The 23952-nt window shown below is 34.2% G+C and overlaps 1 protein-coding gene across 8 annotated transcripts in view; it reads left to right on the top strand.

Annotated features, from left to right (window-relative positions):
• WNK3 (WNK lysine deficient protein kinase 3) overlaps positions 1-23952 on the top strand; it is a 154762-nt gene that overhangs the window by 31373 nt on the left and 99437 nt on the right. For all 8 annotated transcript variants that reach the window (XM_034649330.1, XM_034649327.1, XM_034649328.1 and 5 more), the window contains exons 3-6: positions 15324-15496; positions 16274-16494; positions 17193-17350; positions 20531-20619. In XM_034649330.1, coding sequence (XP_034505221.1) covers positions 15324-15496; positions 16274-16494; positions 17193-17350; positions 20531-20619 — 641 coding nt within the window. The remainder of the gene's footprint in view (positions 1-15323; positions 15497-16273; positions 16495-17192; positions 17351-20530; positions 20620-23952) is intronic.

Below are 23952 nucleotides of genomic sequence, written 5' to 3'. Positions count from 1 at the left end.
TTTGTCTTTCTCTGACTGATTTCTCTTAGCATAATACTTCCTAGCTGCATCCGTATCATTGCACATGGCAGGATTTCATTCTTTTTTATGGCTGAGTTATATTCCATTGTGTGTATATTCCATTGGCAGGTTTACTTTCCACTCACTGAATTAGAAGTGGACCTTGGAAGATCTGGGCCGTCCCTTTTCAGTGGAGTTTACCTCCAGCAGTATATCTGGGGCAGCAGTTGTAATTTTGTAAAGTTGTTTACTCCTAATGCTGACTACTTTTGATTCCTAGGATCAAAGGGTAAGATGGAGTAGTTTAGTTTGGCACATGAAAGACTTGTATTCTACTAATTTAATCAGAAGGCATCAAAATTTATTCATTATTCTTCAGAACAGATCTGCTGATCTATCACAAGTTAATGGCTTCCAGCTAATTATAGGGACAGTTAGGACTTAATTACTCATCTTAGATTAGACAGAAAAGCATAAACACTTATTTCCAGGTCTCTTCTAAGTGTAGCATTCTTTGCTCTTGTTCTTTAAGTTCTTTAACTCTTTAGCATTAAAAAAATGTTCAGATACAATTGACATAGAACATTGTGTAAGTTTAAGGTGTACAGTGTGTTGGATTGATACATTTATATATAGCAATATGATTGCTACAGTAGCATTAGCAATTTATCATGTCACATGTTTATCATTTCTTTTTTGTGTTGAAAACAGTTAAGATTTAGTTGCTTAGCAACTTTGAAGTTTATAACAATATTGTTGACTAATCACTATGTTGTCTATTAGATCTTCAGAACTTGCTTATTTACTAGTTGTACATTTATATCCTTGAACAACATCTCTCAAATTCCCTTCCCACTCTGTGGTAACCAGTGTTCTACTCTCTGTTTTTACAAATACATTTTTTAGATTCTGCATTTATTTACTTATTTTTGAAGATTTTATTTATTTATTTGACAGAGAGAGGGTACAAGCAGGGGGAGTGGCAGGGAGAGAGAGAAGCAGGCTTCTGCTGAGCAGAGAGCCTGATTTGGGCTCAATCCCAGGACCCTGAGATCATGACCTGAGCTGAAGGCAGATGCTTAACCTACTGAGCCACCCGGCGCCTCTAGATTCCACATTTAAATGATATCACACAATGTTTGTATCTCAGAAGGATATCTGCATACCCATGTTCTTTGCAGCATTATTCACAATAGCCAAGATATGGAAACAACCTAGGTGTTTGTCAGCAGATGAATAGATAAAGATGTGAAGCATATGTATGTACACAATGGAATATTATTTAGATATACACAACGGAATATTATTTAGCCATGAGAAGGAAGGAAACCCTGCCATTTTTGACAACATGGATGGACCTTGAAGGCATTATGCTAAGTGAGATAAGTCAGAGCAAGACAAATAATGTATGAGTTCCTTAACTCTTTTTTAAAGATTTTATTTATTTATTTGAGAGAGAGAGTGTGAGAGAGTGCCCAAGCAGGGGGAGGGGCAGGGGGCGAGGGAAAGGGACAAGCAAACTCTCGCTGAGTGAGGACCCTAATGCAGGGCTCGATCCCAGGACCCTGAGAGCATGACCTAAGCCAAAGTCAGATGTTCAACCAACTGAGACACCCAGGCACCCCTTAACTCTTTCTTAAAATAATTTTTTGTTGTGGCAAAATGTATGTAAAATTTACCATTTTAGGGAAACTTGGGTGGCTCAGTCAGTTAAGTGTCCAACTCTTGATTTTTCAGTTCAAGTCATGATCTTAGGGTCCTGAGCTTGAGCCCCATGTCGGGCTCTGAGCTTAGCATGGAGTCTGCTTGTCTCTCTCCCTCTGCTCCTTCCCCTACTTGTTCTCTCTCTCTCTCAAATAAATAAATAAACTTTTTAAAAATTTACCATTTTAATAATTTTAAGTACATAATTCAGTGGTTTTATGTATATTCACAGTGTTCTATAACCATTACCACCTCCAATCACCAGAACTTTTAATTATCCCAAACTGAGACTCTATACCCATTAATAATTCCCCCTTCCCCACTCTCCCAGCCCCTGGTAACCACTGTTCTACTTTCTGTCTCTATGAATTAGCCTAGCCTATTCTAGGTGTCTCATAAAAGTGGAATCACACAATATTTGTCCTTTTGTGTCTGGGTTATTTCACCTAGCATAATGTTTTCAAGTTTCATCCATGTTGTAGCATGTATTAGAATTTCATTCCTTTTTAAGGCTGAATGGTATTCCATTGTACATATATACCACATTTGTTTTAGCCATTTATCCATTGATGTACATTTGTGTTGTTTCTGCTAGCTGTTGTGAATAATGCTGTTATGAACTTTGGTGTACAAATATCTGTTTAAGTCTCTGCTTTTAATTCTTTTTAGTATATATTTAGAAGTGGAATTCCTGGATCATATGGTAACTTTATGTTTACTCTTTCAGGAACTGCCATACTGTTTTCCACAGTGGCTGCCCCATTTTACATTCCTACCAGCAGTACACAAGGGTTCCAAGTTCTATATGTCCTTGCCAAATCTTGTTACTTCCTGTTTTTGTTTTGTTTTGTTTTTTAAATAGCCATCTGAATGGATGTGAAGTGCTATCTCATTCTGGTTTTGATTTGCATTTTCCCTAGTGACTAGTGATGTTGAGCCTCTTTTCATGTGCTTATTGTCAATTTATATTTCATTCTTTGGAAATAAATATTCAAGTCCTTTACCAATTTTTACATTGGGTTTTTTGTCTTTTTGTTGTTGAGTTGTAGGAGTTCTTTATATGATCTGAGTATTAATCCCTTATCAGTTATATGAATTGCAAATATTTTTTCCCATGCTGTGGTTATCTTTTCATTCTCTTAATAGTGTACAAAAGTTTTAAATTTTGAGTAAGTCCACTTTATCTATTTTTCTTTTGTTAACTCTGTGTTTTTGGTGTCACATCCAAAGATTCATTGCTAGGCCCAATGTTATTAATGTTTTGTTTTCTTCTAGAAATTTTTTATTTTTAGCTCTTATGTTTAGGTCTTCAATACATTTTTTTAAAGATTTTATTTATTTATTTGACAGAGATAGAGACAGCCAGCGAGAGAGGGAACACAAGCAGGGGGAGTGGGAGAGGAAGAAGCAGGCTCATAGCAGAAGAGCCTGATGTGGGGCTCGATCCCACAACGCCGGGATCACGCCCAGAGCCCAAGGCAGACGCTTAACTGCTGTGCCACCCAGGCGCCCCAGGTCTTCAATACATTTTGAGTTAATTTTTGTATATGGTGTAAGGTGAGGGTCCAACTTCACTTTTTTGCATGTGGATACCCAGTTTCTCCTACCATTTGTTGAAGAGACTGTCCTTTCCCATTGAATGATCTTGGCATCCTTGTTGAAAATCATTTATTTGACCATATGAAAGGGATAATTCTTGGCTCTGTAGTCTTTTCCACTGATCTTTTTGTCTGCCTTTATGCCAGTATCACACTGTTTTGATTACTGTAGCTTTGTAGTAAGTTTTGGAATCAGGAACTCCAACTTTGTTCTTTTTCAAGATTATTTGGGTATTTAAGGTCCTTTGAGATTCCACATGAATTTTAGGATGGGTTTTTTAATTTCTACAGAAAATGTCTTTGGGTTTTTTTTTAAAAGATTTCATTTATTTGAGAGAAAGAGTAGAGGGAGGGACAGAAGGAGAAGCAGACTCCTCGCGGAGCAGGGAGTCCAATGCAGGGCTCGATCCCAGAACCCTGAAATCACGACCTGAGCTGAAGACAGTTGCTTAACTGACTGAGCCACCCAGGCACCCCTCATTGGGATCTTGATAGGGATTGCATTGAATTTGCAGATCTCCTTTGGTATTGACACTTAACAATATTAAGCCTTCCAGCCATTAAATTCCATTTATTTATATCTTCTTTAATTTTAGCAATGTTTTGTAGTTTTCAATGTTAAACTTCTCCTTAATTAAATTTCTTCCTATGTATTTTATTCTTTTTTATGCTATTGTAATGGAATTGTTTCCTTAATTTCCTTTTTGGATTATTAATTTTAGTGTATAGAAACACAACTGATTTTTGAATGTTGATTTTGTATCCTGCAACTTTGCTGAATTAGTTTATTGGTGTTTGATTTTGAGTGTCAGGAAAAGGAAGCTAACCACTTGTGAAAATGAAAAAAATGTAATATATTTATAAGTTAATAGAAATAAAGGAAACAAAAAGTAAGATATATAAACAACCTAAAATAAGATAGAAGGAGTAAAATTAAGTATATCATGTGCTAAATCAAATATGTTCCTATTGCATTTGCTTGTTAAACAGACTGTCAGATGGGGTTAAAAGACAAAACCCATGTGTTGTTTACTAAAAACATACTTAAGACAGTGGTAAAGAAAGGTAAGATAAAGGTAAGAGCAAGAAAGAGAAAGCTTGAGTGGCAATATTAATATCTGTCACAGAAGGACGGAAGTAAAGTTAAAACATTGAACAGGATTTTATGAAATTATTTACTTCACAGTTTAAGAAGATGTATAAAAGAGCCATAGACACAAAAAATATTTTGGTTAGTAATTTAAACTAAGAACCTGTAATAGATTCAAGGAAAATGGATATAAACATATGGCTATAGTAGGATATTTCAGGTCTTGTTATTTCAAAATAGGACAGATTTAGTAGACAAAAAGTGAATAAACATAGAAGAACTAGATAATGTAATCCACAAACTTCATTTGATGGATATATAGTACTTTATATCCTTCAAAGAGAGAATATACGTTTTTATTAAAAAGTTGGTCAAATTATGTGGCCTAAAGAAAACATTAAGTTATTTTTTTTAAGATTTTATTTATTTATTCGACAGAGATAGAGACAGCCAGCGAGAGAGGGAACACAAGCAGGGGGAGTGGGAGAGGAAGAAGCAGGCTCATAGCGGAGGAGCCTGATGTGGGGCTCGATCCCATAATGCTGGGATCACGCCCTGAGTCGAAGGCAGACGCTTAACTGCTGTGCCACCCAGGCGCCCCAAGAAAACATTAAGTTAAAGAAAAGAGATTTTATATTCTGTATTACTCAGTAAAATTAGAAATAATGAACCAATCTGAGGGTTTCAGAGGGGAGGGGGTGGAGGGGTGGGTAGCCCAGTGACGGGTATTAAGGAGGGTGCATGTTGTAATGAGCACTGGGTGTTGTATGCAAATAATGAATCTTGGAACACTGCATCAAAAACTAATGATGTACTATATGGTGATAAACATAATTTAAAAACTTTGTTTCTTCTCACATTTTCTGTTTTTTGTAGCAGTAATCGTCAGGTGACTTTAGAGTTACCAAGATTCTAAAAAAAAAAAAAATAGTGAAAAAATAACCAAAAGATTCTTAATTGGAAATCAGAAATCATACTTCTAGATATATTTTAGATTGAGGAGAGAATCAAAACTGAAATTATAAACTACCTAGAAAGCAGTGACAAAGAGGACATTATAACAGAATTTGTGGGTCATTGCAAAAGCTACCCGGAAGAAAACTTATCACCTAAAATGTCTTCATTATTAATGAATAATAACTAGAAGGGATATGGTACTCTTGAGACATTAGAGAAATAACAACAAAATAAAGCAAAATAAAGGAAGAGTGAATTAAGGATAACTGAAATTAATAGAAAATTATAAACCTAAAAATAGGATAAATAAATTCTACTCATTTTGGCTTTCTGAAAAATGATTAATGAATCTGATGAAGAAGAATAAAGAGGGCAAAAATACATGAGAGAAGAAATGAAAAATAGCCATGCTCTGGAAAAGAGTCAAAGAGGTATAAGAGAACATGATGTGCAACTTTGTCAACAAAATTTTCCCATCATTTTAGTATGAAACGTTTCAAATATAGAGCAAAGTGGAAAGACTTGCCTAGAACATCCATTATGTCCACCATCTAGATTCTACCTATAACACTGATAACACATTTTAAATCTTAAGAAATAGATTGCTCCTAAACAAAATATAATCCAAAATGTACCCAAGAAAAAGTAGAAAAGTTGAATAGGCCAGTTATTATAGAAAGTGATTTAAATTCTTCTTTTTGTTGTTGTTAATACTGGGACAAGGAGGCATCCAAGAATATGCAATCAGCATTGTTTATAATAGAGAAAACTTGGATCAACCCAAATGTCCATCAATGGGTGAATGGATAAATTGTGGTAGAACTATATAATGAGATACTATGCAATAGTTAAAATAAATAAACTGGAACTGTTATACATATCAAAGTAGATAAATACAAAAAATGTAATATCAAACAAAATAATTTGCAAAAGGAACATAACACATGATAACCACCTGTATGGAACTTTAACACTTGTAAAACTATATTGCTTATGGATACAAACATGTAATAAAAATATTTTTAGGGGCGCCTGGGTGGCACAGCGGGTTGAGCGTCTGCCTTCGGCTCAGGTCGTGATCCCGGCGTTGTGGGATCGAGCCCCACATCAGGCTCCTCTGCTGGGAGCCTGCTTCTTCCTCTCCCACTCCCCCTGCTTGTGTTCCCTCTCTCGCTGGCTGTCTCTATCTCTGTCAAATAAATAAATAAAATCTTAATAAAAAAAATTAAAAAAAATAAAAATATTTTTAAAACGTGCATGGATTAAAAACCTAATTCAGATAGTGGTTACTTCTGGGATGGGAAGGAAGGGAATAGAACTAAGAAGGGATATCTAGGGGATTTCAACTATGTCTCTAATGTCTTGTTTAAAGTGGAAGTAAATTTGGCAAAATGTTAAAATTCAGCAAAGCTGGTTGTTATACCTTATTCTTTATGCTTTAATTTTTTTATAATTAAAACACATCAGAAGCAATCCAGAGCTCGATTTCTAGGTAACCTTTAAATGACAAATAATTCCAACGTTAAAGCTATTTAACCCCACTTAATTTCATGAAGTCAGTGTGATCTCAATACGAATCCTAATATTGTACAAAAAAAGAAAAATAGAAAAATAGAAAAATAGAAAAAAAGAAAAATATAGCCTAATCTCACATATGGATATAGATGTTAAAATCCTTAGCAAAATATTAGCAAGTAGGATTCACCAGTGGATCAAAAGAATTATGTGCTGCAACTAGGTAGGCCTTAAAGATTTTAAGAATAATTCTGTATCAGGGACCTCTCAAGAAACTATATGATCACATTAGTAGGTGCTGAGAAAGCCTTGATAAAATTCAGCAGCCACTCCTAATTAAAAAATAAAAGTAAAGTAGGAATGTAAGGGAATTACTTCAGCAGGTTAAACTGTTTGCAAAAAGAAAAAGTGTTAGATGTTGTAAGCTGTGAGAATAAAATTTTTTTATTAAAATACAATAAAAGGCAGTGATAACTGTTACACCATTATTTTTTTCAATATTGTTGTGGATGTCTTAGCAAAATCAATAAGAAAATAAACAGGTCCCTCCATGTTGTCTCAAATGGCACTATCACCTTTTTTGAGGCTGCATAATATCCCATTGTAAATATATATACCACGTCTCCTTATCCATTCTTCTGTTGATAGACACTTAGGTTGCTTCCGTATCTTGGCTGTCGTAAATAATGTTGCAGTAAACAAAGGGCTGCATATATAGTTTTGAATTAATGTTTTAATTTTGGGGGAATAAATACCCAATGGTAGAATTATTGGATCAAATGGTATTTCTATTTTTAATTTTTTGAGGAACCTCCATACTGTTTTCCAAAGTGGCCACACCAATTTACAATCCTTCCAACCGTGCATGAAGGTTCCTTTTTCTCCACATTCTCACCATCAGTTGTTATTTCTTGTCTTTTTGTTTATAGCCATTCTCACAGGTTTACGGTGATATCTCAGTGTAATTTTGATTTGCATTTCCCTGATAATGAGTGATATTAAGCTTATTTTTATGTGTCTGTTGGCCATCTGTATGTCTTCTTTGGAAAAAATGTTCAGATTCTCTAGCCATTTTTAAAAAGATTTATTTATTTTTGAGAGAGAGCAAGGGGGGCAGAGGAAGAGGGAGAATCCCAAGCAGACTCCCTGCTGAGTGCAGAGGTGGACATGGGGCTTGATCTCACGACGCTGAGATCATGACCAGAGCTAAATCAAAAGTTGGATGCTTAGCTGACTGAGCCACCCAGGCACCCCTAGCCATTTTTTAAATCTGACTTTTTTTTGGTATTGAGTTATATGAATTCTTTATATATTTCAGATGCTAACCACTTATTAGATGTATCATTGACAAATATCTTCTCCCATTTAGTAGGTTTACATTTTCATTGATGGTTTCCTTTGCTGTGCAGAAGCTTTTTATTTTGATGTTGTCCCAATAGTTTGTTTTTGTTTCTCTTGCATTAGGAGGCATATCTAGAAAAATGTCGCAATGGCCAATGTCAGAGGAATTACTGCCTGTGTTCTCTTCTGGAATTTTTATGGTTTCAGGTTTCACATTTAGGTCCTTACTCCATTTTGAGTTTATTTTTGTGTATGGTGTAAGAAAGGGGTCCAGTTTCATTCTTCTGCACGTAGCTGTCCAATTTTCCTGATACCATTTATTGAAGAGACTGTCTTTTTCCCATTGTATATTCTTGCCTCCTTTGTCATAGATTAATTGACCATAGAAGTGTGGATTTATTTCTGGGCTCTCTATCCTGTTCTGTTGATATATGTGTCTGTTTTTGTGCCAGTACCATACTGTTGTGATTACAGCAGTTTGTAGTATATCTTGACATCTTAGGTTGTGATTCCCCCAGCTTTATTTTTCTTTCTCAAGATTTCTTTGGCTATTTGGGGTCTTTTATGGATCCATAAAAATTTTAGAATTTTTTGCTCTCATTCTGTGAAAAATGTTGGTGGTATTTTCATAGAGATTGCATTGAATCTGTAGATTGCTTTGGGTGGTGTGGGCATTTTAACAATAGTAATCCTTCCAATCTGAGCATGGAATATTTTTCCGTTTGTGTCATCTTCAATTTCTTTCATCAGCGTTTTATAGTTTTCATTGTACAAGATCTTTCACCTCCTTGATTAAGTTTATTCCTGGGTATTTTATTCCTTTTGGTGCAATTGTAAATGGAGTCGTTTGCTTAATTTCTCTTTCTACTACTTTATTATTAGTGTATAGAAATGCTACCATGAAATTGTTACTTTTAAAAATACCATTTACAGTAGCACCAAAAAATGTGTATATATATACTTAAATATGTGCAGAATCTGTATGCTGAAAACAAACAAACAAAAACATTGATTAAAAAAATCAAAGAAGATCCAAATAAATGGATTAGTTGATTGGAAGACTTAATATTAAGATGTCAGTTTTCTCCATATGACCTAGAAATTCAAGACAATTACATCAAAACCCCAGTGGGAATTTTTGTAGTTGTTGACAAACTGGTTTTAAAATTAATATGGAAAGGCAAGGAACTGGAATAGTTTAAACAATTTTAATAAAGAAGTTTAAAGAATTCATGTTAACTGATTTTCAGACTTACTCCAAGGGTACAGTAATTAAGACATGTTTGGTATTGGCAAAAGATAGACACACAGATAAGTGGGACAGAACAGAGTTTAGAAATAGACCCAAACAGATATGATCAAGTGATTTTTAAAAAAAAATACAATGGACCTTGACAGACTATGGACTCTGGGAAACAAACTGAGGGCTTCAGAGAGGAGGGGGGTGGGGGAATGGGATAGACTGGTGATGGGTAGTAAGGAGGGCACGTATTGCATGGTGCACTGGGTGTAATATGCAAGTAATGAATCATGGAATTTTACATCAAAAACTAGGGATGTACTATATGGTGACTAACATAATGTAATAAAAAAATTATTAAAAAATACAATGGCAATTCAGCATAGAATGGATGGTCTTTTCAACAGAAGGTACTTGAGTAATTATACACGCATACTAAAACAATGAACATGCACCTAACTTTCTCATGTTATACAAAATTTGACTCAAAATAGATCATAGACCTAAAAATGTAAAACATAAAACTGTAAGACTTCTAAAAGAAAACTTGAGAAAATCTTTTTGACTTTTGGTTAGGCAAACTTGGATATAACAATGAAAGCATGATCCATAGAAGTAGAAATCAATAAATTGGAGTTCAACAAACTTAAAATATTTTGTGCTTTGAAAGACACTGTTAAGAGAATGAGAAGATCATCCACAGAGTGGCAGAGAATATTTTCAAATCACATATGTGATAAAGGACTTGCATCCAGAATCTGTAAAGAACTCTCAAAACTCAACAATAACATAAAACAACCTAATTAAAAAGTGAACTAAAGTTTGGAACAGACATTTCACCACAGAAGATAGATGTATGGCAAGGAAGCATACAAAAAGATGCTCACCCTCATTAATCATTAGGGGAATGAAAATTAAAACCATAATCTGATACCCCAGTACACCTATTAGAATGGCTAAAAACCAGCCAAATGAAAGAAAATCCTGTCAGGACCAACTGCTAGTGAGGATAATGCGGAGAAACTCTAATACGTTGTTGGTGAGAATACAAAATGGTAGAACCACTTTGGCACTTTGTCAGTTTCTTACAAAGTTAAACATACCATATGACCCTTCAATCCCACTTGAGACATTTATCCAAGAAAATCTATGTTCACACAAACAATTGTACATGAATATATAGAGTAGCTTTATTTGTAATTGCCCCAAACTGGAAAGTACCCAAATGTTTTTCATCTGGGAATGGATAAACATACGGTGGTATGTTCATAGGTGGAATACTATTCAAAAATTAAAAGCAGCAGACTGTTGATACAACATGGATCAATCTAAAAGACATTATGCTAAGTAAAAGATGCCAGACTCAAAAGGCTATGTATACTTTCTTCCCATTTATAGGACTTTCCAGAAAAGGCAAAATTATAGGAATAATAACTAGATGAGTGGTTTCCAGAGTTTAAGGGTGAGAAGAGTGTTTGACTAGAAATGGATGGTGCAAGGAAATTTGTGTATGTGTGTGGGGGGTGGAGTTGATGGAATTGTTCTTTGTGGCAGTGATTATACAGCTTTATGCATTTGTTGAAACTCATGGAACTGTACACCAGAAAGGATCAGTTTTACCAAGTGAAAATTTTTAAATAAATTAAAATTAAATATGTGGTTCAGGAAAAAAATAAGCTAGGAGAGTATCAGCTCTTTCTCCTCACTCTCCCCCTCCCCCAACGAAACTTATTGGAGCTCTGGACAAATGGAAAGACATATACCATGTTCTTAGATGGCTTTTTAGATGTGTTTTCTCCAAATTAATGTCTTTATATTTAATATAATTCTAATTAGATTCCAAGTGATTCTTTTAATTGGAAAAATTATCTGAATGTTTATATGGAACATAAAGAGATGAGAAAGCCAAGAAAATAATGAATAGGGAAGTGATTTGCCTTATCAGTTATTACACATACTGAAAGCCACTATCATAGGAATGGACAGATAGTGAAAGGAAGCAGAACCGAGTATAACTGGAAGCAATATACAACAAACAAGTTCCTCAAGTCAGTGAGAAAAGAGTTGTTTAAGTGGTGCTAGCACAAGCAATTAACCATCTAGATAAAATGACTGCATGTACAGGAAACTCCAGATGGATTAGAAAGTTAAATATAAAAAAGTCTTAGGAGACTGATCTTTAGATAGTCACATAAAAGATATTCAGTAAAGTAAAAGATATTGCTGAGTGACTGAGGTGTACCATATGGTCATCATCTGAAAAAAAGACTTGTATGCCAATCTTCTCCCTTCTAGATATAATTGCAGCTACTCATTTGTGTATCTATCTCGTCCTTTATTTATGCATTTAAATATGTACTAGAAAATGTAGCATTGTTCAGGATGGTTCTTTTTTTATACACAAATTATCATATTGTAATTTTTTCAGAGTACTTTTTTTTTTAACTCGGCAGTGTGTCTTAGAGATCTATCCACATTAGTACACATAGATCTACCTCATTCTTTTAACTGTTATTTGACTATAACCCACATTTAGCGCGTTTGATCCTGGGCAGGTTACCTAACTATCTTAACCCCGGTTTCTTTATTTGCAAAATGGAGATGATGGTAGTAATGCCTATCTTAAAGGATTGTTGTGGGACTAAACGTGTTAATGTATAAAAAATTTAGAGCAGTACCTGGCATATAATAAACTTTATTATTGACATTTGTTTTTTTCTAATTTTTCACAATTAAAACCATGCTGCACTGAATATCCCTTTACATATTTCCTTATACACATCAAGGAATAATGTGAATAAAGTAACCAAAAATGAAATTGCCACAGCTCTGATGTGCTGCTTTATTAGGGTTATCATGAAGTCTTTAAAAAAACACCTCTTTTTAAAAAGTTTCCCCTTTTTTCCTCCTTTAAAAAATATGTATTTATTTAAGTAATCTCTACACCCAACATGGGGCTCAAACTCATGACCCCAAGATCAAGAGTCACATGCTCTTCTGACTGAGCTGGCTAGGCGCCCCTTAAAGTTTTCTTTATATTCCAATTAGTTAACATACAGTATAATATTAGTTTCAGCTATACAGTATAGTGATTCAGCACTTCCATATAACACCAGGTGTTCATCACAAACCAGTGCGCTCCTTAACCCTCGTCACCTATTTAACTCATCTCCCTACCCAGCTTCCTTCTGGTAATCATCAGTTTGTTCTCTATAGTTAAGAGTCTGTTTCTTGGTTTGCCTCTCTTTTTTTCCCTTTGCTCATCTGTTCTGTTTCTTAAGTTCCACGTATGAGTGGAATCATATGGCATTTGTCTTTCTCTGACTGACATTTCTCTTAACATAATGCCCTCCAGTTCCATCCCTGTTGTTGCAAATGGCAAGATTTCATTCTTTTTGATGGCTGAATAATATTCCAGTGTGTGTGTGTGTGTGTGTGTGTGTGTGTGTGTGTGTGTATACACACTACGTCGTCTTTATCTGTTCATCAGTTGTTGGACACTTGGGCTGTTTCCATAATTTGGCTACTGTAGATAATGTGCTATAAACATCAGGGTGCATGTATCCTTTCGAATTAGTATTTTTGGATGCTTTGGGTAAATACCTAGTAGTGTAATTGCTGGATCATAGGGTAGTCCTAATTTTGACTTTCTGAGGAATCTCCATACTGTTTTCCAGAGTGGCTGCACCAGTTTGCATTTGCACCAACAGTGCAAGAGGGTAATGCTTTATCCACATCCTCACCAACATCTGTTGTTTCCTTTGTTGTTGATTTTAGCCATTCTGACAGGTGTGATATCTCATTGTAGTTGGATTTGTATTTGCCTGATGATCAGTGATGTTGAACCTCTTTTCGTGTCTCTTGGCCATCTCTGTCTTCTTTGGAAAAATGTCTACTCATGTCTTCTGCCCATTTTTTTAAAAGATTTTATTTATTTACTTAGAGAGAGAGAGTGCATGAGTGAGAGAGCATAAGCTAGGGGAGCAGCAGAGGGAGAGGGAGAAGCAGGGAGCCCGACGCGGGTCTCAATTCCATGACCCCTAGATCATGACCTGAGCCAAAGGCAGCTGCCTAACCAACTGAGCCACCCAGGTGCCCCTTCTGCCCAGTTTTTTAACTGGATTATTTGTTTTTTGGGGTGTTGAGTTTTATAAGTTCTTTATATAGTTTGGATACTAACCCTTAATCAGGTATGCCATTTGCAAATATCTTCTCCCATTCTGTAGGTTGCCTTTTAGTGTTGTTGATCATTTCCTTTGCTGTGGAGTTTTTTATTTTGATGAAGTCCCAATAGTTTATTTTTGTTAAAAAAAGCAACAACAACCTCTTTAATGGAAGTCTTTTATGTCTATCAAGTTACCATTTCTTCTGCTCTCTTGAGTTTCATAAAAGTACATTCTATCAATTTATATATTTTTTATCTTTAAAAAATCTTATTTGAACCCCTCTCATATTGCCAATACTACTATAGATTTGTTCATATATTTCTTTTGTCATTTTGGTGGGATTTAGGAAGAGAAGGGAATTAATTTAATATATTGTCAGTCATCTTGAAATGAAAATCATACCTAAATTTTTAACTAGGATACTTGATTATTTCTCTGTCAAAATCAAAACTTAAAATAGTTGTCACTCCTTCCTTTCCTGCTCCCCCTTGAAAAAGACAAAAATTGTTTTTATTCTTCTTTACCTGTTAGTTTAAAAAAATTTTTAATTTAATTTTTGTAGTTTCAAATATTTAAATTCTAGTTATGTAACATACGGCATAGTGTTAGTTTCAGGTATAGAATTTGGTGATTCATCACTCACATATAACACCCAGAGATCATCTGGAGATTTAATTGCAGACTTTCTTTTTGCATTATATATCTTCTATTTTAATTATTGTTTAGAAAATTCATTCAATTTTAATAACCACATTAACCATGATTACTTAGCCTTGGCTCTAAGTATGCATTATTAGAAATTTCATGCTGTTTATTGTATGCTACACTCTCCTTTTCTAATGATGTTATTTGGCCATGTTTTTATTGAAATTCTTTGAGTGATATTTTCAGAAAGGGTGTATGGTATGGTATACTTTGGGTCCTTGTTTTCATGAAAATGTGTTTATTTTTCCCTTATAAATTTGATTGGTAGCTCGTCTGGGTTCAGAGTTTTAGGGTTACAATCCTCCCCCAGAATTCTGTAAATATTCCTCCTTTGACTTCTAGCACTTAATGTAGCAGATTAGAGGTCCAATTCCTGTTTGAGGGTATTTTACTGGCTGGTCATCTCATATTTCTGTCTGGAAATATGTTGACAATGCAGATATTTAACCAGAATAAATGTCTACATGTCTGACATTTTGATTATTCCTGCCCTGACGTTATAGTTTCTGTAGATGTGGAAATTCAGGGATTAGGGAAACTTCCTATTTGTTTTGATTATTACTTTTTTTTTCATTTTGATATATTGTTTTTCTTTTCCAGCAAAGGAAATTTTGTTTATTTTCCAGTTTTATTGAGATATAATTGACATATTAAGTTTAAAGTGTACAACATAATGATTTGATATATGTATATATTGTGAAATGGTTACCACATAAAGTTTAGTTATCATACGAGGTATTGATTTTTAATGTATTGATTTATTTTGCAGGTGGGTTTATAACATAGTTATGAACTATGACAGCTGCTGCATTGTTGAATGGGAGGAGTCAAAGTATCTACCTAATAAAATATATCAGTGATTATATAGGTCCTGAGAAAAAAATTGAAAGGTGAAGATAAATACATACATAAATGAAAACAACAAAATAAAACACCCATTTGAGTGATGTTACAAATGTGCGTGAGAATGTCTAGACTCTAATTTGGAACTTCTTATTCCATTTCAGGATCGGAAATTAACCAAAGCTGAGCAGCAAAGGTTCAAGGAAGAAGCAGAAATGTTAAAGGGTCTCCAACATCCCAATATAGTTCGATTTTATGATTCCTGGGAGTCTATATTAAAAGGAAAGAAATGTATTGTATTGGTGACTGAACTTATGACATCAGGAACTTTAAAGACGTAAGTTGACTCTGATAGTGCCAATGAAGTTTTATTTGGAAATAATTTTCAAGTGTCATAAAAGTTGTTTATAAAATAACAGTACTTGATTAAAGAATTGATAGCATCTGAATCTAGTGACTATGCTTCAGGGCAGGTTAAAAAATTTAGGGTGTTAATGAAGTTTGTTAGAAAATACAGTATTGAAAAATGAATATTTGTGGGATAGCATTAAATTTTAGAATTAGATGTAATAAATGTCATTTTGTAAAATTAATGAAAGATCAAAGGTGTGGCCACATTCACATATCTAGTGAGCAGTACTATATAATTATAGTTTATTGTTTTATTTCTGACTACAGTTTTTCATTTGATGGTATAATCACTTATTTATAACTATTAAATGTGGGATATACTTTTTCTGTTTCCTAGGATCTTTGCACTAAAATTTTACATAGTTAAACCCTCTGCTGACCTTATATAAGCAGTTATTAGAAAGTAGAGAAGGACTTTCTTTTAAAAATTGTGCTATCTTTTCACAAAAGGTTACTCTGATTAGAATGATTCTTGTTTTGAATTTTAAAAGTGCTAAAAAATGCTTAACTTGGCAGGGTGTCTTCTCTAAGAATGAAGGCTTAGATTTAAAATTGTTCTTCTATAACAGACAATAGGAAACAACTCAGTGATGGCAAGCATAGTACTTACAATACCAGACAGCTTACATGATTTACCCTAATAGTGCTCATATAATAAGCTAGGTATATTTGTTTACCTGTGGTCTTTTGTTTCTTTGTGTAGGTACTTAAAACGATTTAAAGTCATGAAACCAAAGGTCTTAAGGAGCTGGTGCAGGCAAATTTTAAAGGGGTTGCAGTTCTTGCACACTAGGACTCCTCCCATTATTCACCGGGATCTGAAGTGTGACAATATTTTCATCACGGGACCCACTGGATCTGTGAAGATTGGTGATCTAGGCCTAGCCACCTTAATGCGAACATCATTTGCTAAGAGTGTCATTGGTGATTAAACTTTTATAGTTTATTGGTTGGATAAAGAGAGATTTTGTTAATCATATATGTCTAAAATAGGGATCAGCAAACTATGGCCCATGAGCCAAATCTGGGCCCATTGCCTATATTTGTAAATAAAGTTTTATGGGAACACAGGTATACCCACTCATTTATGTGTCGTCTGCTGCTTTTGCACTACAGTGGCAGAGTTGAGTAGTTGTGACAGAGACCATTGTCTCTGAAATATTTACTGTCTGCTTCTTTACAGAGAGGTTTGCTGACTCCTGGCCTAGATTGTGAATTTGCTTTGAAATATCTATTACATATTGACTTATTTCAGAGACATCCTAGTGTTATTTCTTTTGTGGGATATATTAAAGATCATCAAAAGGTTCTGAAGGCTTAAGAAAGAGGATTTACTAATTAGTTCAGAAAAATTTATAAAGAAAGGACAGAAATAAAAACAGATTTTAGTAATCATTATCTAATCTTGAGCATTACGAATTGTACTTTATTAGTGTAGAAAGTTAAGGGAATTCCTTAAGTACTTTATATAGATATAGCAAGTATTCTGCAAATTTTATATTTATAAATTTGGTTTAGGCAGCAGAAATTAACTCAGGTAATCCTTATGGCCAAAGGAATGTGGTATTGGTGGATACATTTTTTCTTTTTAATAAAGATGTGGATGTGGTGTTATTTTGTAGGGACTCCTGAGTTTATGGCCCCAGAGATGTATGAAGAACACTACGATGAATCTGTAGATGTCTATGCTTTTGGAATGTGTATGCTGGAAATGGCTACTTCAGAGTACCCTTATTCTGAGTGCCAGAATGCAGCTCAAATATACCGTAAAGTAACTAGCGTAGGTATAACTTTATTCTTTTTACTTCCTAGATTGTTACATTTCATGTTGAAGTTGGTAAAGTCAGCTTAAGACTAATTTTGGTTTAGTGCTATGTAACAGTGCTAAACTTAACATAATCGTAATGAAAAACCTTTAGATTTATGCTATATACCTATACTTTATAGGGGTCATATAAAATGCTGTTTTAGTATCTTTGGGTAAATGTACAGACATATTATCTATATCCACTTGTTTGTAAATAATTTTTAGATTTATTAGGTGGATATTATTTTTTCAAAGCTGAATAATGAAAATAGACTAAATGGTTTTGAAGGTTTCTGATTCTAAAAGCCTGATTATAAAAGGGCATTCAAAATATTGTTCAGCAGCTATACTATTTGATTCCCTGTTATGGGTATTTTTTTGCATTATGAGTTGCAAGGAATGTAAAGATGAATAAGAAGGGCTTGCTACCCATAAAGAGCTTGCATTTTTAGTATGGATAAATTCACAAATAACTATAAACATAAGAGAATAGGAATAGAGTAAGGGATATAAGGGAGGTAGAAGCACAGTCTTAGGATAGTTCAAAATAGGTCTGTTTAATATCCAGTTGGGTGGCTCTAGAATAGGCCAAGAAAGAGATTATCAAAGTGTTTGAAGTAACTGTTATTAATAGGTACCCTTTTTAAATGCGTGCTGTATACTGCATACTTTCATATTTAAATCCCTACTATCTTCAGTTTATGAATGATGGGACTGAGAACCACAGGTTGTGACTTGCCCAAGTTCACACAGCTACTAGTAATGGTGGATTTTAACCCTAAATCTGTCTGACTCTGGAGATACTTGTGTAGGGAGACTAGAAATAAGGCCAATATTCAGCATGTGGGCCATTCTGTGGGACAAATAACCTACTTTCTCCAACAAATCAGTTTCATGAAAGCAAAAGGGGAGGGACTGTTAAAGAATACAAGAGACTTAAAGTAGGGTGAGCAGGTAAATGTTTAACAACTGATTTTCTGAAAAAGAAAAAGCACTGATTTCTAGCGTTTGCTGATTTCCTTGGTGTTAAATATTACCACAGTGACTTTTAAGTTTTTTTTTTCTTTTTAAGTTTAAGTCACCAGTGCAATCTCACTGAATGCAGGGTTGGAAACAGTATACACAGTGGAACTTATATGATATTTCCACCATACAGATAGAATAAACAACCTCGAGAACATAAATAATAGTAAAATGTAGTAAAATAATGAAGGACTGGTAGTTTCAGTATTTATTACCTTGGTTGATGATATAATTTATTTAATTGTAAGCTTTCATAATTTAATTTTTGTAAATGACTGTGTTTAACAGTGAGCCTGCAAAATTCTTGGAAATGTAATAGTTGCCTTTGTAAGCTGGTACGAACCAGTTTTAATGCCTGTACATGTACTGTAAGGACCTTATTTAGATCCTGATTTGAACAAACCAAGTATAAGAAGACATCATTTAGACTGTTTGGGAAATTTAAGTGTAGATTGGATTTTAGATGATGTTAAGGAAATATTAGTAATTATTTTAGGTGGGATGATGACATGATATCTGTTAGAGATATAAACTAGAGACTTTATGGGTGAAATGACATGATGCTTAGGATTTGCTTTAAAATATTTTTGGATAGAAAAGGTGTGGAGGTAGATAACTGAGACAAGGTTGACAAAATGTTGTGTGTTAAAGCTGGTGATGGTTACATGGGGCTTATACCATTCTACTTTTGATTATGTTTGAAGATTTCTGTAACAAAGAGCTGAGAAAAAGAGAAAGCCTAGAACATCTTTTTAGTCTTGGTCTGTACATTGTATGGCCACAAATAGAAAAGACCATGTATTCAATTTTGTAAGTTGCAGTTCCCCAATTATTTTCACCTAGGAGCAGAGAGAGGCAATAATTACCCAAGACTGGGAAATAGGTAAGAGATCAATGGAAAGGTCAAAGAGGACTTTTTCTATAAGTAGAATGATGTAACTCCATTTTTTGAATGGTGACTTTATTATTTTATATTAAAGTCACAAAAATGTTATATCATAATTCACATTTCCATCTATACTAAAGATTCTTGAATTTGAGATCCACATTAACTCCTAATCTCACCAAATTTATCTAGTATGTGATACTGGGCTTTCTGATTTTGCATCCTGTGAAGTAGTATGTCAGACCCAGAACTAGGTTTTAGCTTGTCTCCATGACAATTATTCTATGGTATCTTTCTCCTTCTAGATTAATTTGGAGTTTTCTGTTAAATGACTAATGATTTTTTAAAAGATTTATTTATTTATTTGAGAGAGAGATAGAGAGAGAAAGAGCATGAGTGGGAGGGGCAAGGATGGGGGAGAGAATCTCAAGCAGACTCTGCTGAGTGCAGAACCCAGTGTGGGGCTCGATCCCAGGACCCTGAGATCATGACCTGAGCTGAAACCAAGAGTCAGATGCTCAACCAACTGTGCCACCCAGGCACCCCTAGTGATGATTTTTTTTACATCTAAAACTCATAATATAGGGTAATAGAATATAAAATAAGCAGATCCAGGCAGCTAACAGTTACAGAAACATTTTTAATTGTCTGGACCTTACTAATTTGTTATTGAACTCCTAGACCCTGGTAATTAGCTTGAGTTTCTCTCAACATTTTAGTATTGCTTAATGATAAAAATAATACAGATTTCTCAAAAGTTTATATATATATATATATATTTATATTTATGTTTTCATGCATACATATATATTGTTCATTGCTTCTAGTCATTCTGGAAGACTTGTTTATTATAGTTTGTTGATCGGGGTTATACTTGCATGTATATTTTGGGATCAAATATTTATTCCTTACTTAATGTTGCAATATGAGAATTATCCATGTTATTAAATACTTTGAGAACATTTTCAATTTTTGCATAACAATTGTCATATGTATATCACATAATTTATATCTCTGTTGGAAATTTAGATTGTTCATAATTTTTCGCTGTTATTTGTAGACTATTAGAACTGTGACAATATCTTCATCAAAAAATTGTTAAACTTACACTGTATATATGTATTTATCTCATTTAAAGCTTGAATATGGTTTAGTTGGTAAAAATTATTATGTTAATAAGTGTCATGTTGCCTGGAGCTTTCAATTGCTTAATTTGTGACTAGAAACTATTTTTCTTCTCCCAGGGCATAAAACCAGCCAGTTTCAATAAAGTCACTGATCCTGAAGTGAAAGAAATCATTGAAGGATGTATTCGCCAAAACAAATCAGAAAGGTGGGTACAGATGTAGTGAAATGATATAACCAATGGATACATTAAACTCTTACCTTGGACTGGGTCATTTTCTGACCTTTAAATGACACCAGATACTACTTTTGAATGGAACACAAACCATACTGTCTAGAGTGAAGTATATCAGTGCGTGTTGTTTCCCATTTTGGACTTTGGTATCATGTGCTGAATTTTTCTTGAACTGAAATTTGGGTTTTGTTTGTGTGTGTTGTGAAAAGTTTTCATCACCTTCAGCTTTCAGTTTAACAGTCACTGGGGCCCCTCAGGTTAACTTGCTTCTAACAGTTGATAGTAGAGAACTTCTGCAGTGTCACCTTCAGGTAAGTACTTTAAAAAAATGATAGCTTAAAAAAATTGACCATCAACTCACCAGATGTTTCATATTTGACCAATGTCCTTTAGTCATGATAATGGTGAAGCAGATAGGGCTATTTTTGTTCAAGAAGTAGTATTTTAAATTTATTTGTAACCCAATTTGTTTTTTTCTTATGGATATATCATTTTAGTTTTAGCTTGTATTTCCTGTTAATTTGAGCATTGGACAGTTGCCGAGTTAAATCAGTAGGTTAGTCTTTTGATTTTTTACCTCCTTATTGATTATGATTAATAAAGGTGATAGGTCCTTTACAGAAATTATTTTCACCCACATTTTATTAACTGTCCCCCATTTTTATTAGTTTTCTACGTTTAGTGTTGTATATCTGAGAATATATAAAGCCATTGAGGTAAAGCCTGTTTAATTATAGCTTTATTACCAAACATTATTGTACCAACAGGCTATATCTAGGTAGTTATATATTTTAATTATAGTAAAAATACATAACCTAAGATTGACCATTTTAATCATATGTTAAGTGTACAATTCAGTGGCATTAAGCACATTCACATTGTCAAACAACCATCACCACTATCTATTTCCAGAACCTTTTTATCACCCCAGCAGAAACTCTGTACCCACTTCCTCTCCATTCCCTCTTCCCCTCAGTCCCTGGTAACCTTTATTCCACTTTCTGTCTCTATGAATTTGCTTCTTCTAAGTACCTCATGTAAGTGGAATCAATACAATATTTGTCCTTTTGTGTCTGGTTTATTTCGTTTTAGCATAGCGTTTTCAAGGTTGATTACCATGTTGTAGCATGTTTCAGAATTTTCTTCCTTTTTAAGGAAGAAACACATACACACACACAGCACATTTTGTGTATCCATCCATTTGTCTGTTAATGGACACTTGGGTTATTTTTACCTTTTGGCTATATGGTGAATAATGCTGCATGAGCATTGTTGAATAAGTATTTGCTTGAATCCCTGCTTTCAATTCTTTTCATTATATATGTAGGAATGGAATTACTGGATCATATGGTAATACTATATTTAATTCTTTGAAGAACTGCCAATTTTTTTCCACAGTGGCTGCACCATTTTGTATTCCTTCCAGCAACATATGAAGGTTCCAATTTGTCAACATCCTCACCAACACTTGTTATTTTCCATTTTTTATAGTAGCCATCTTGATGGCTATGAAGCGGTATCTCATTGTGGTTTTGATTTGCATTTCCCTAATGACTAATGATGTTAAGTACCTTTCCATGTGGTTATTGGCCATTTGTATATCTTCTTTGGAGAAATGTCTGTTCAAATCCTTTGCCCTTTTTAAAATTAGGTCATTTTTTTTTTTGCTGTTGTAGCTGTTCTTGAGTTGTAAGAGTTTAGGCGTGCTTTTTTTTTTAAGTGAGTCTAAAAATGCAGTTGACCCTCGAATAACATATTGTACAATACTGTAAATGTATTTTCTCTTCCTTATGATTTTCTTAATATTTTCTTTACTCTAGCTTACTTGTAAAAATACAGTATATAATACATAATATAATACAGGATATAACACATACAAAATATATGTTAATCAACTGTTTATGTTATTGGTAAGGCTTCTGGTCAACAGTAGGCTATTAGTAGTTAAGTTTTTGGGGAGTTAAGAGGTAGACACAGATTTTCAGCTGAGGTCAGCACCCCAATCCCCCCGCAACAGTGTTTGAGGGTCAGTTGTATTATGTGGAAGTAGCCATTTTAGTTTGGATTCTGATTATTGCTTTTGCAGCATTTTAATTGTGATCTATTACAAAAGAACATTGGAATATTCAGAAGGATTCATGGCATATTAGTGTATTAGAAAGAGCACAGACTTCACATCAGGCTAAGATTCAAATGTGGACTCACACTTAGCCAGTGTGATCTTGAGCAAGTTACTTAGCTGTTCCTCAAAGCAGGTATTTATTTGATGATTAAAAAGATAATGCATATAAAGTAACTAACAGAGTAGAGAGTATTTAATGGTCTCTTTTGCTGTTACTATAATTATTCCATAGTAAAAATACATAGGCAACATTTTCATTGAAAGGCAGAGGGCTTAACTTGGTTGTGTCTTCTTTTTTTTAAAGATTTTACCCATTTGAGGGGGGGAGGGGTAGAGAGAGGGAGGGAGAAGCAGACTCCCCGCTGAGCAGGGAGCCCAGCTCGGGGCTCGATTCCAGGACTCTGAGACCATGACCTGGGCCAAAGTCAGACGCTTAACCGACTGAGCCACTCAGGCGCCCCTTGGTTGTGTCTTCTTAAACACATCTCACTTTAGCCTTAAAACTAATTAGTCTGAGGAAGCTTACTCTTTTTATAACAGTCTCTTAACTAAGTATTTGTCCCTTGAGCACTAAAAAAATGATCAGGAAGGTTGAAAATCATCAACTTCCAGGATACCATGCTATCAATATACTTTATCTGTTTTAAATAGTATAAGAGAGATTTTCTATGTAGACATTATAAAATGTATTAGTTTTAGCTCTCTCTGGCCTGTAATATAGATAGATTAGATATTATGTATCTGTTTTTAGAAATTGGTCCAAGCAAAGGAAATTAACTGCCCCCAGCTTGTAAAAGAATCTTTTGAACACCTGTCCTTTTTTTTTTTCTTGTCAGAGATGGTTAATCTCTAATATTAGGTAGAAGCGTATCCATTGCATGTATACTTTGGCCTAAAACACTAGACTTAGAAAGTTGAAGAAAACCATGGGACTTTGCCAAACTAAATTAGTTTCATTCATGGCATTCTCTAGAGAGTGAAGTACACTGACTAGATTATTGTTAATGGAGTCAATGACTTCTATTTATAATGTTCGTAAAAGAGTCTGAATTTCTGATTTCCTTTAGAGGTTATATATCCAGAAGAGTTTTTAGTTTCCTTTGCTGACAATCTGTTGTTTGAGTTTTAGTAACTTAAGCCAGTGTCTTAGGGAAACTAGTCACTCCACCTAACATATACTGCAG

Source organism: Ailuropoda melanoleuca, chromosome X, assembly GCF_002007445.2.
Source record: "Ailuropoda melanoleuca isolate Jingjing chromosome X, ASM200744v2, whole genome shotgun sequence".
In the NCBI taxonomy this organism is placed as follows: domain Eukaryota; kingdom Metazoa; phylum Chordata; class Mammalia; order Carnivora; family Ursidae; genus Ailuropoda; species Ailuropoda melanoleuca.
Note: the sequence above shows the minus strand (reverse complement) of the source record. Positions and strands in the feature narration are given on the sequence as shown.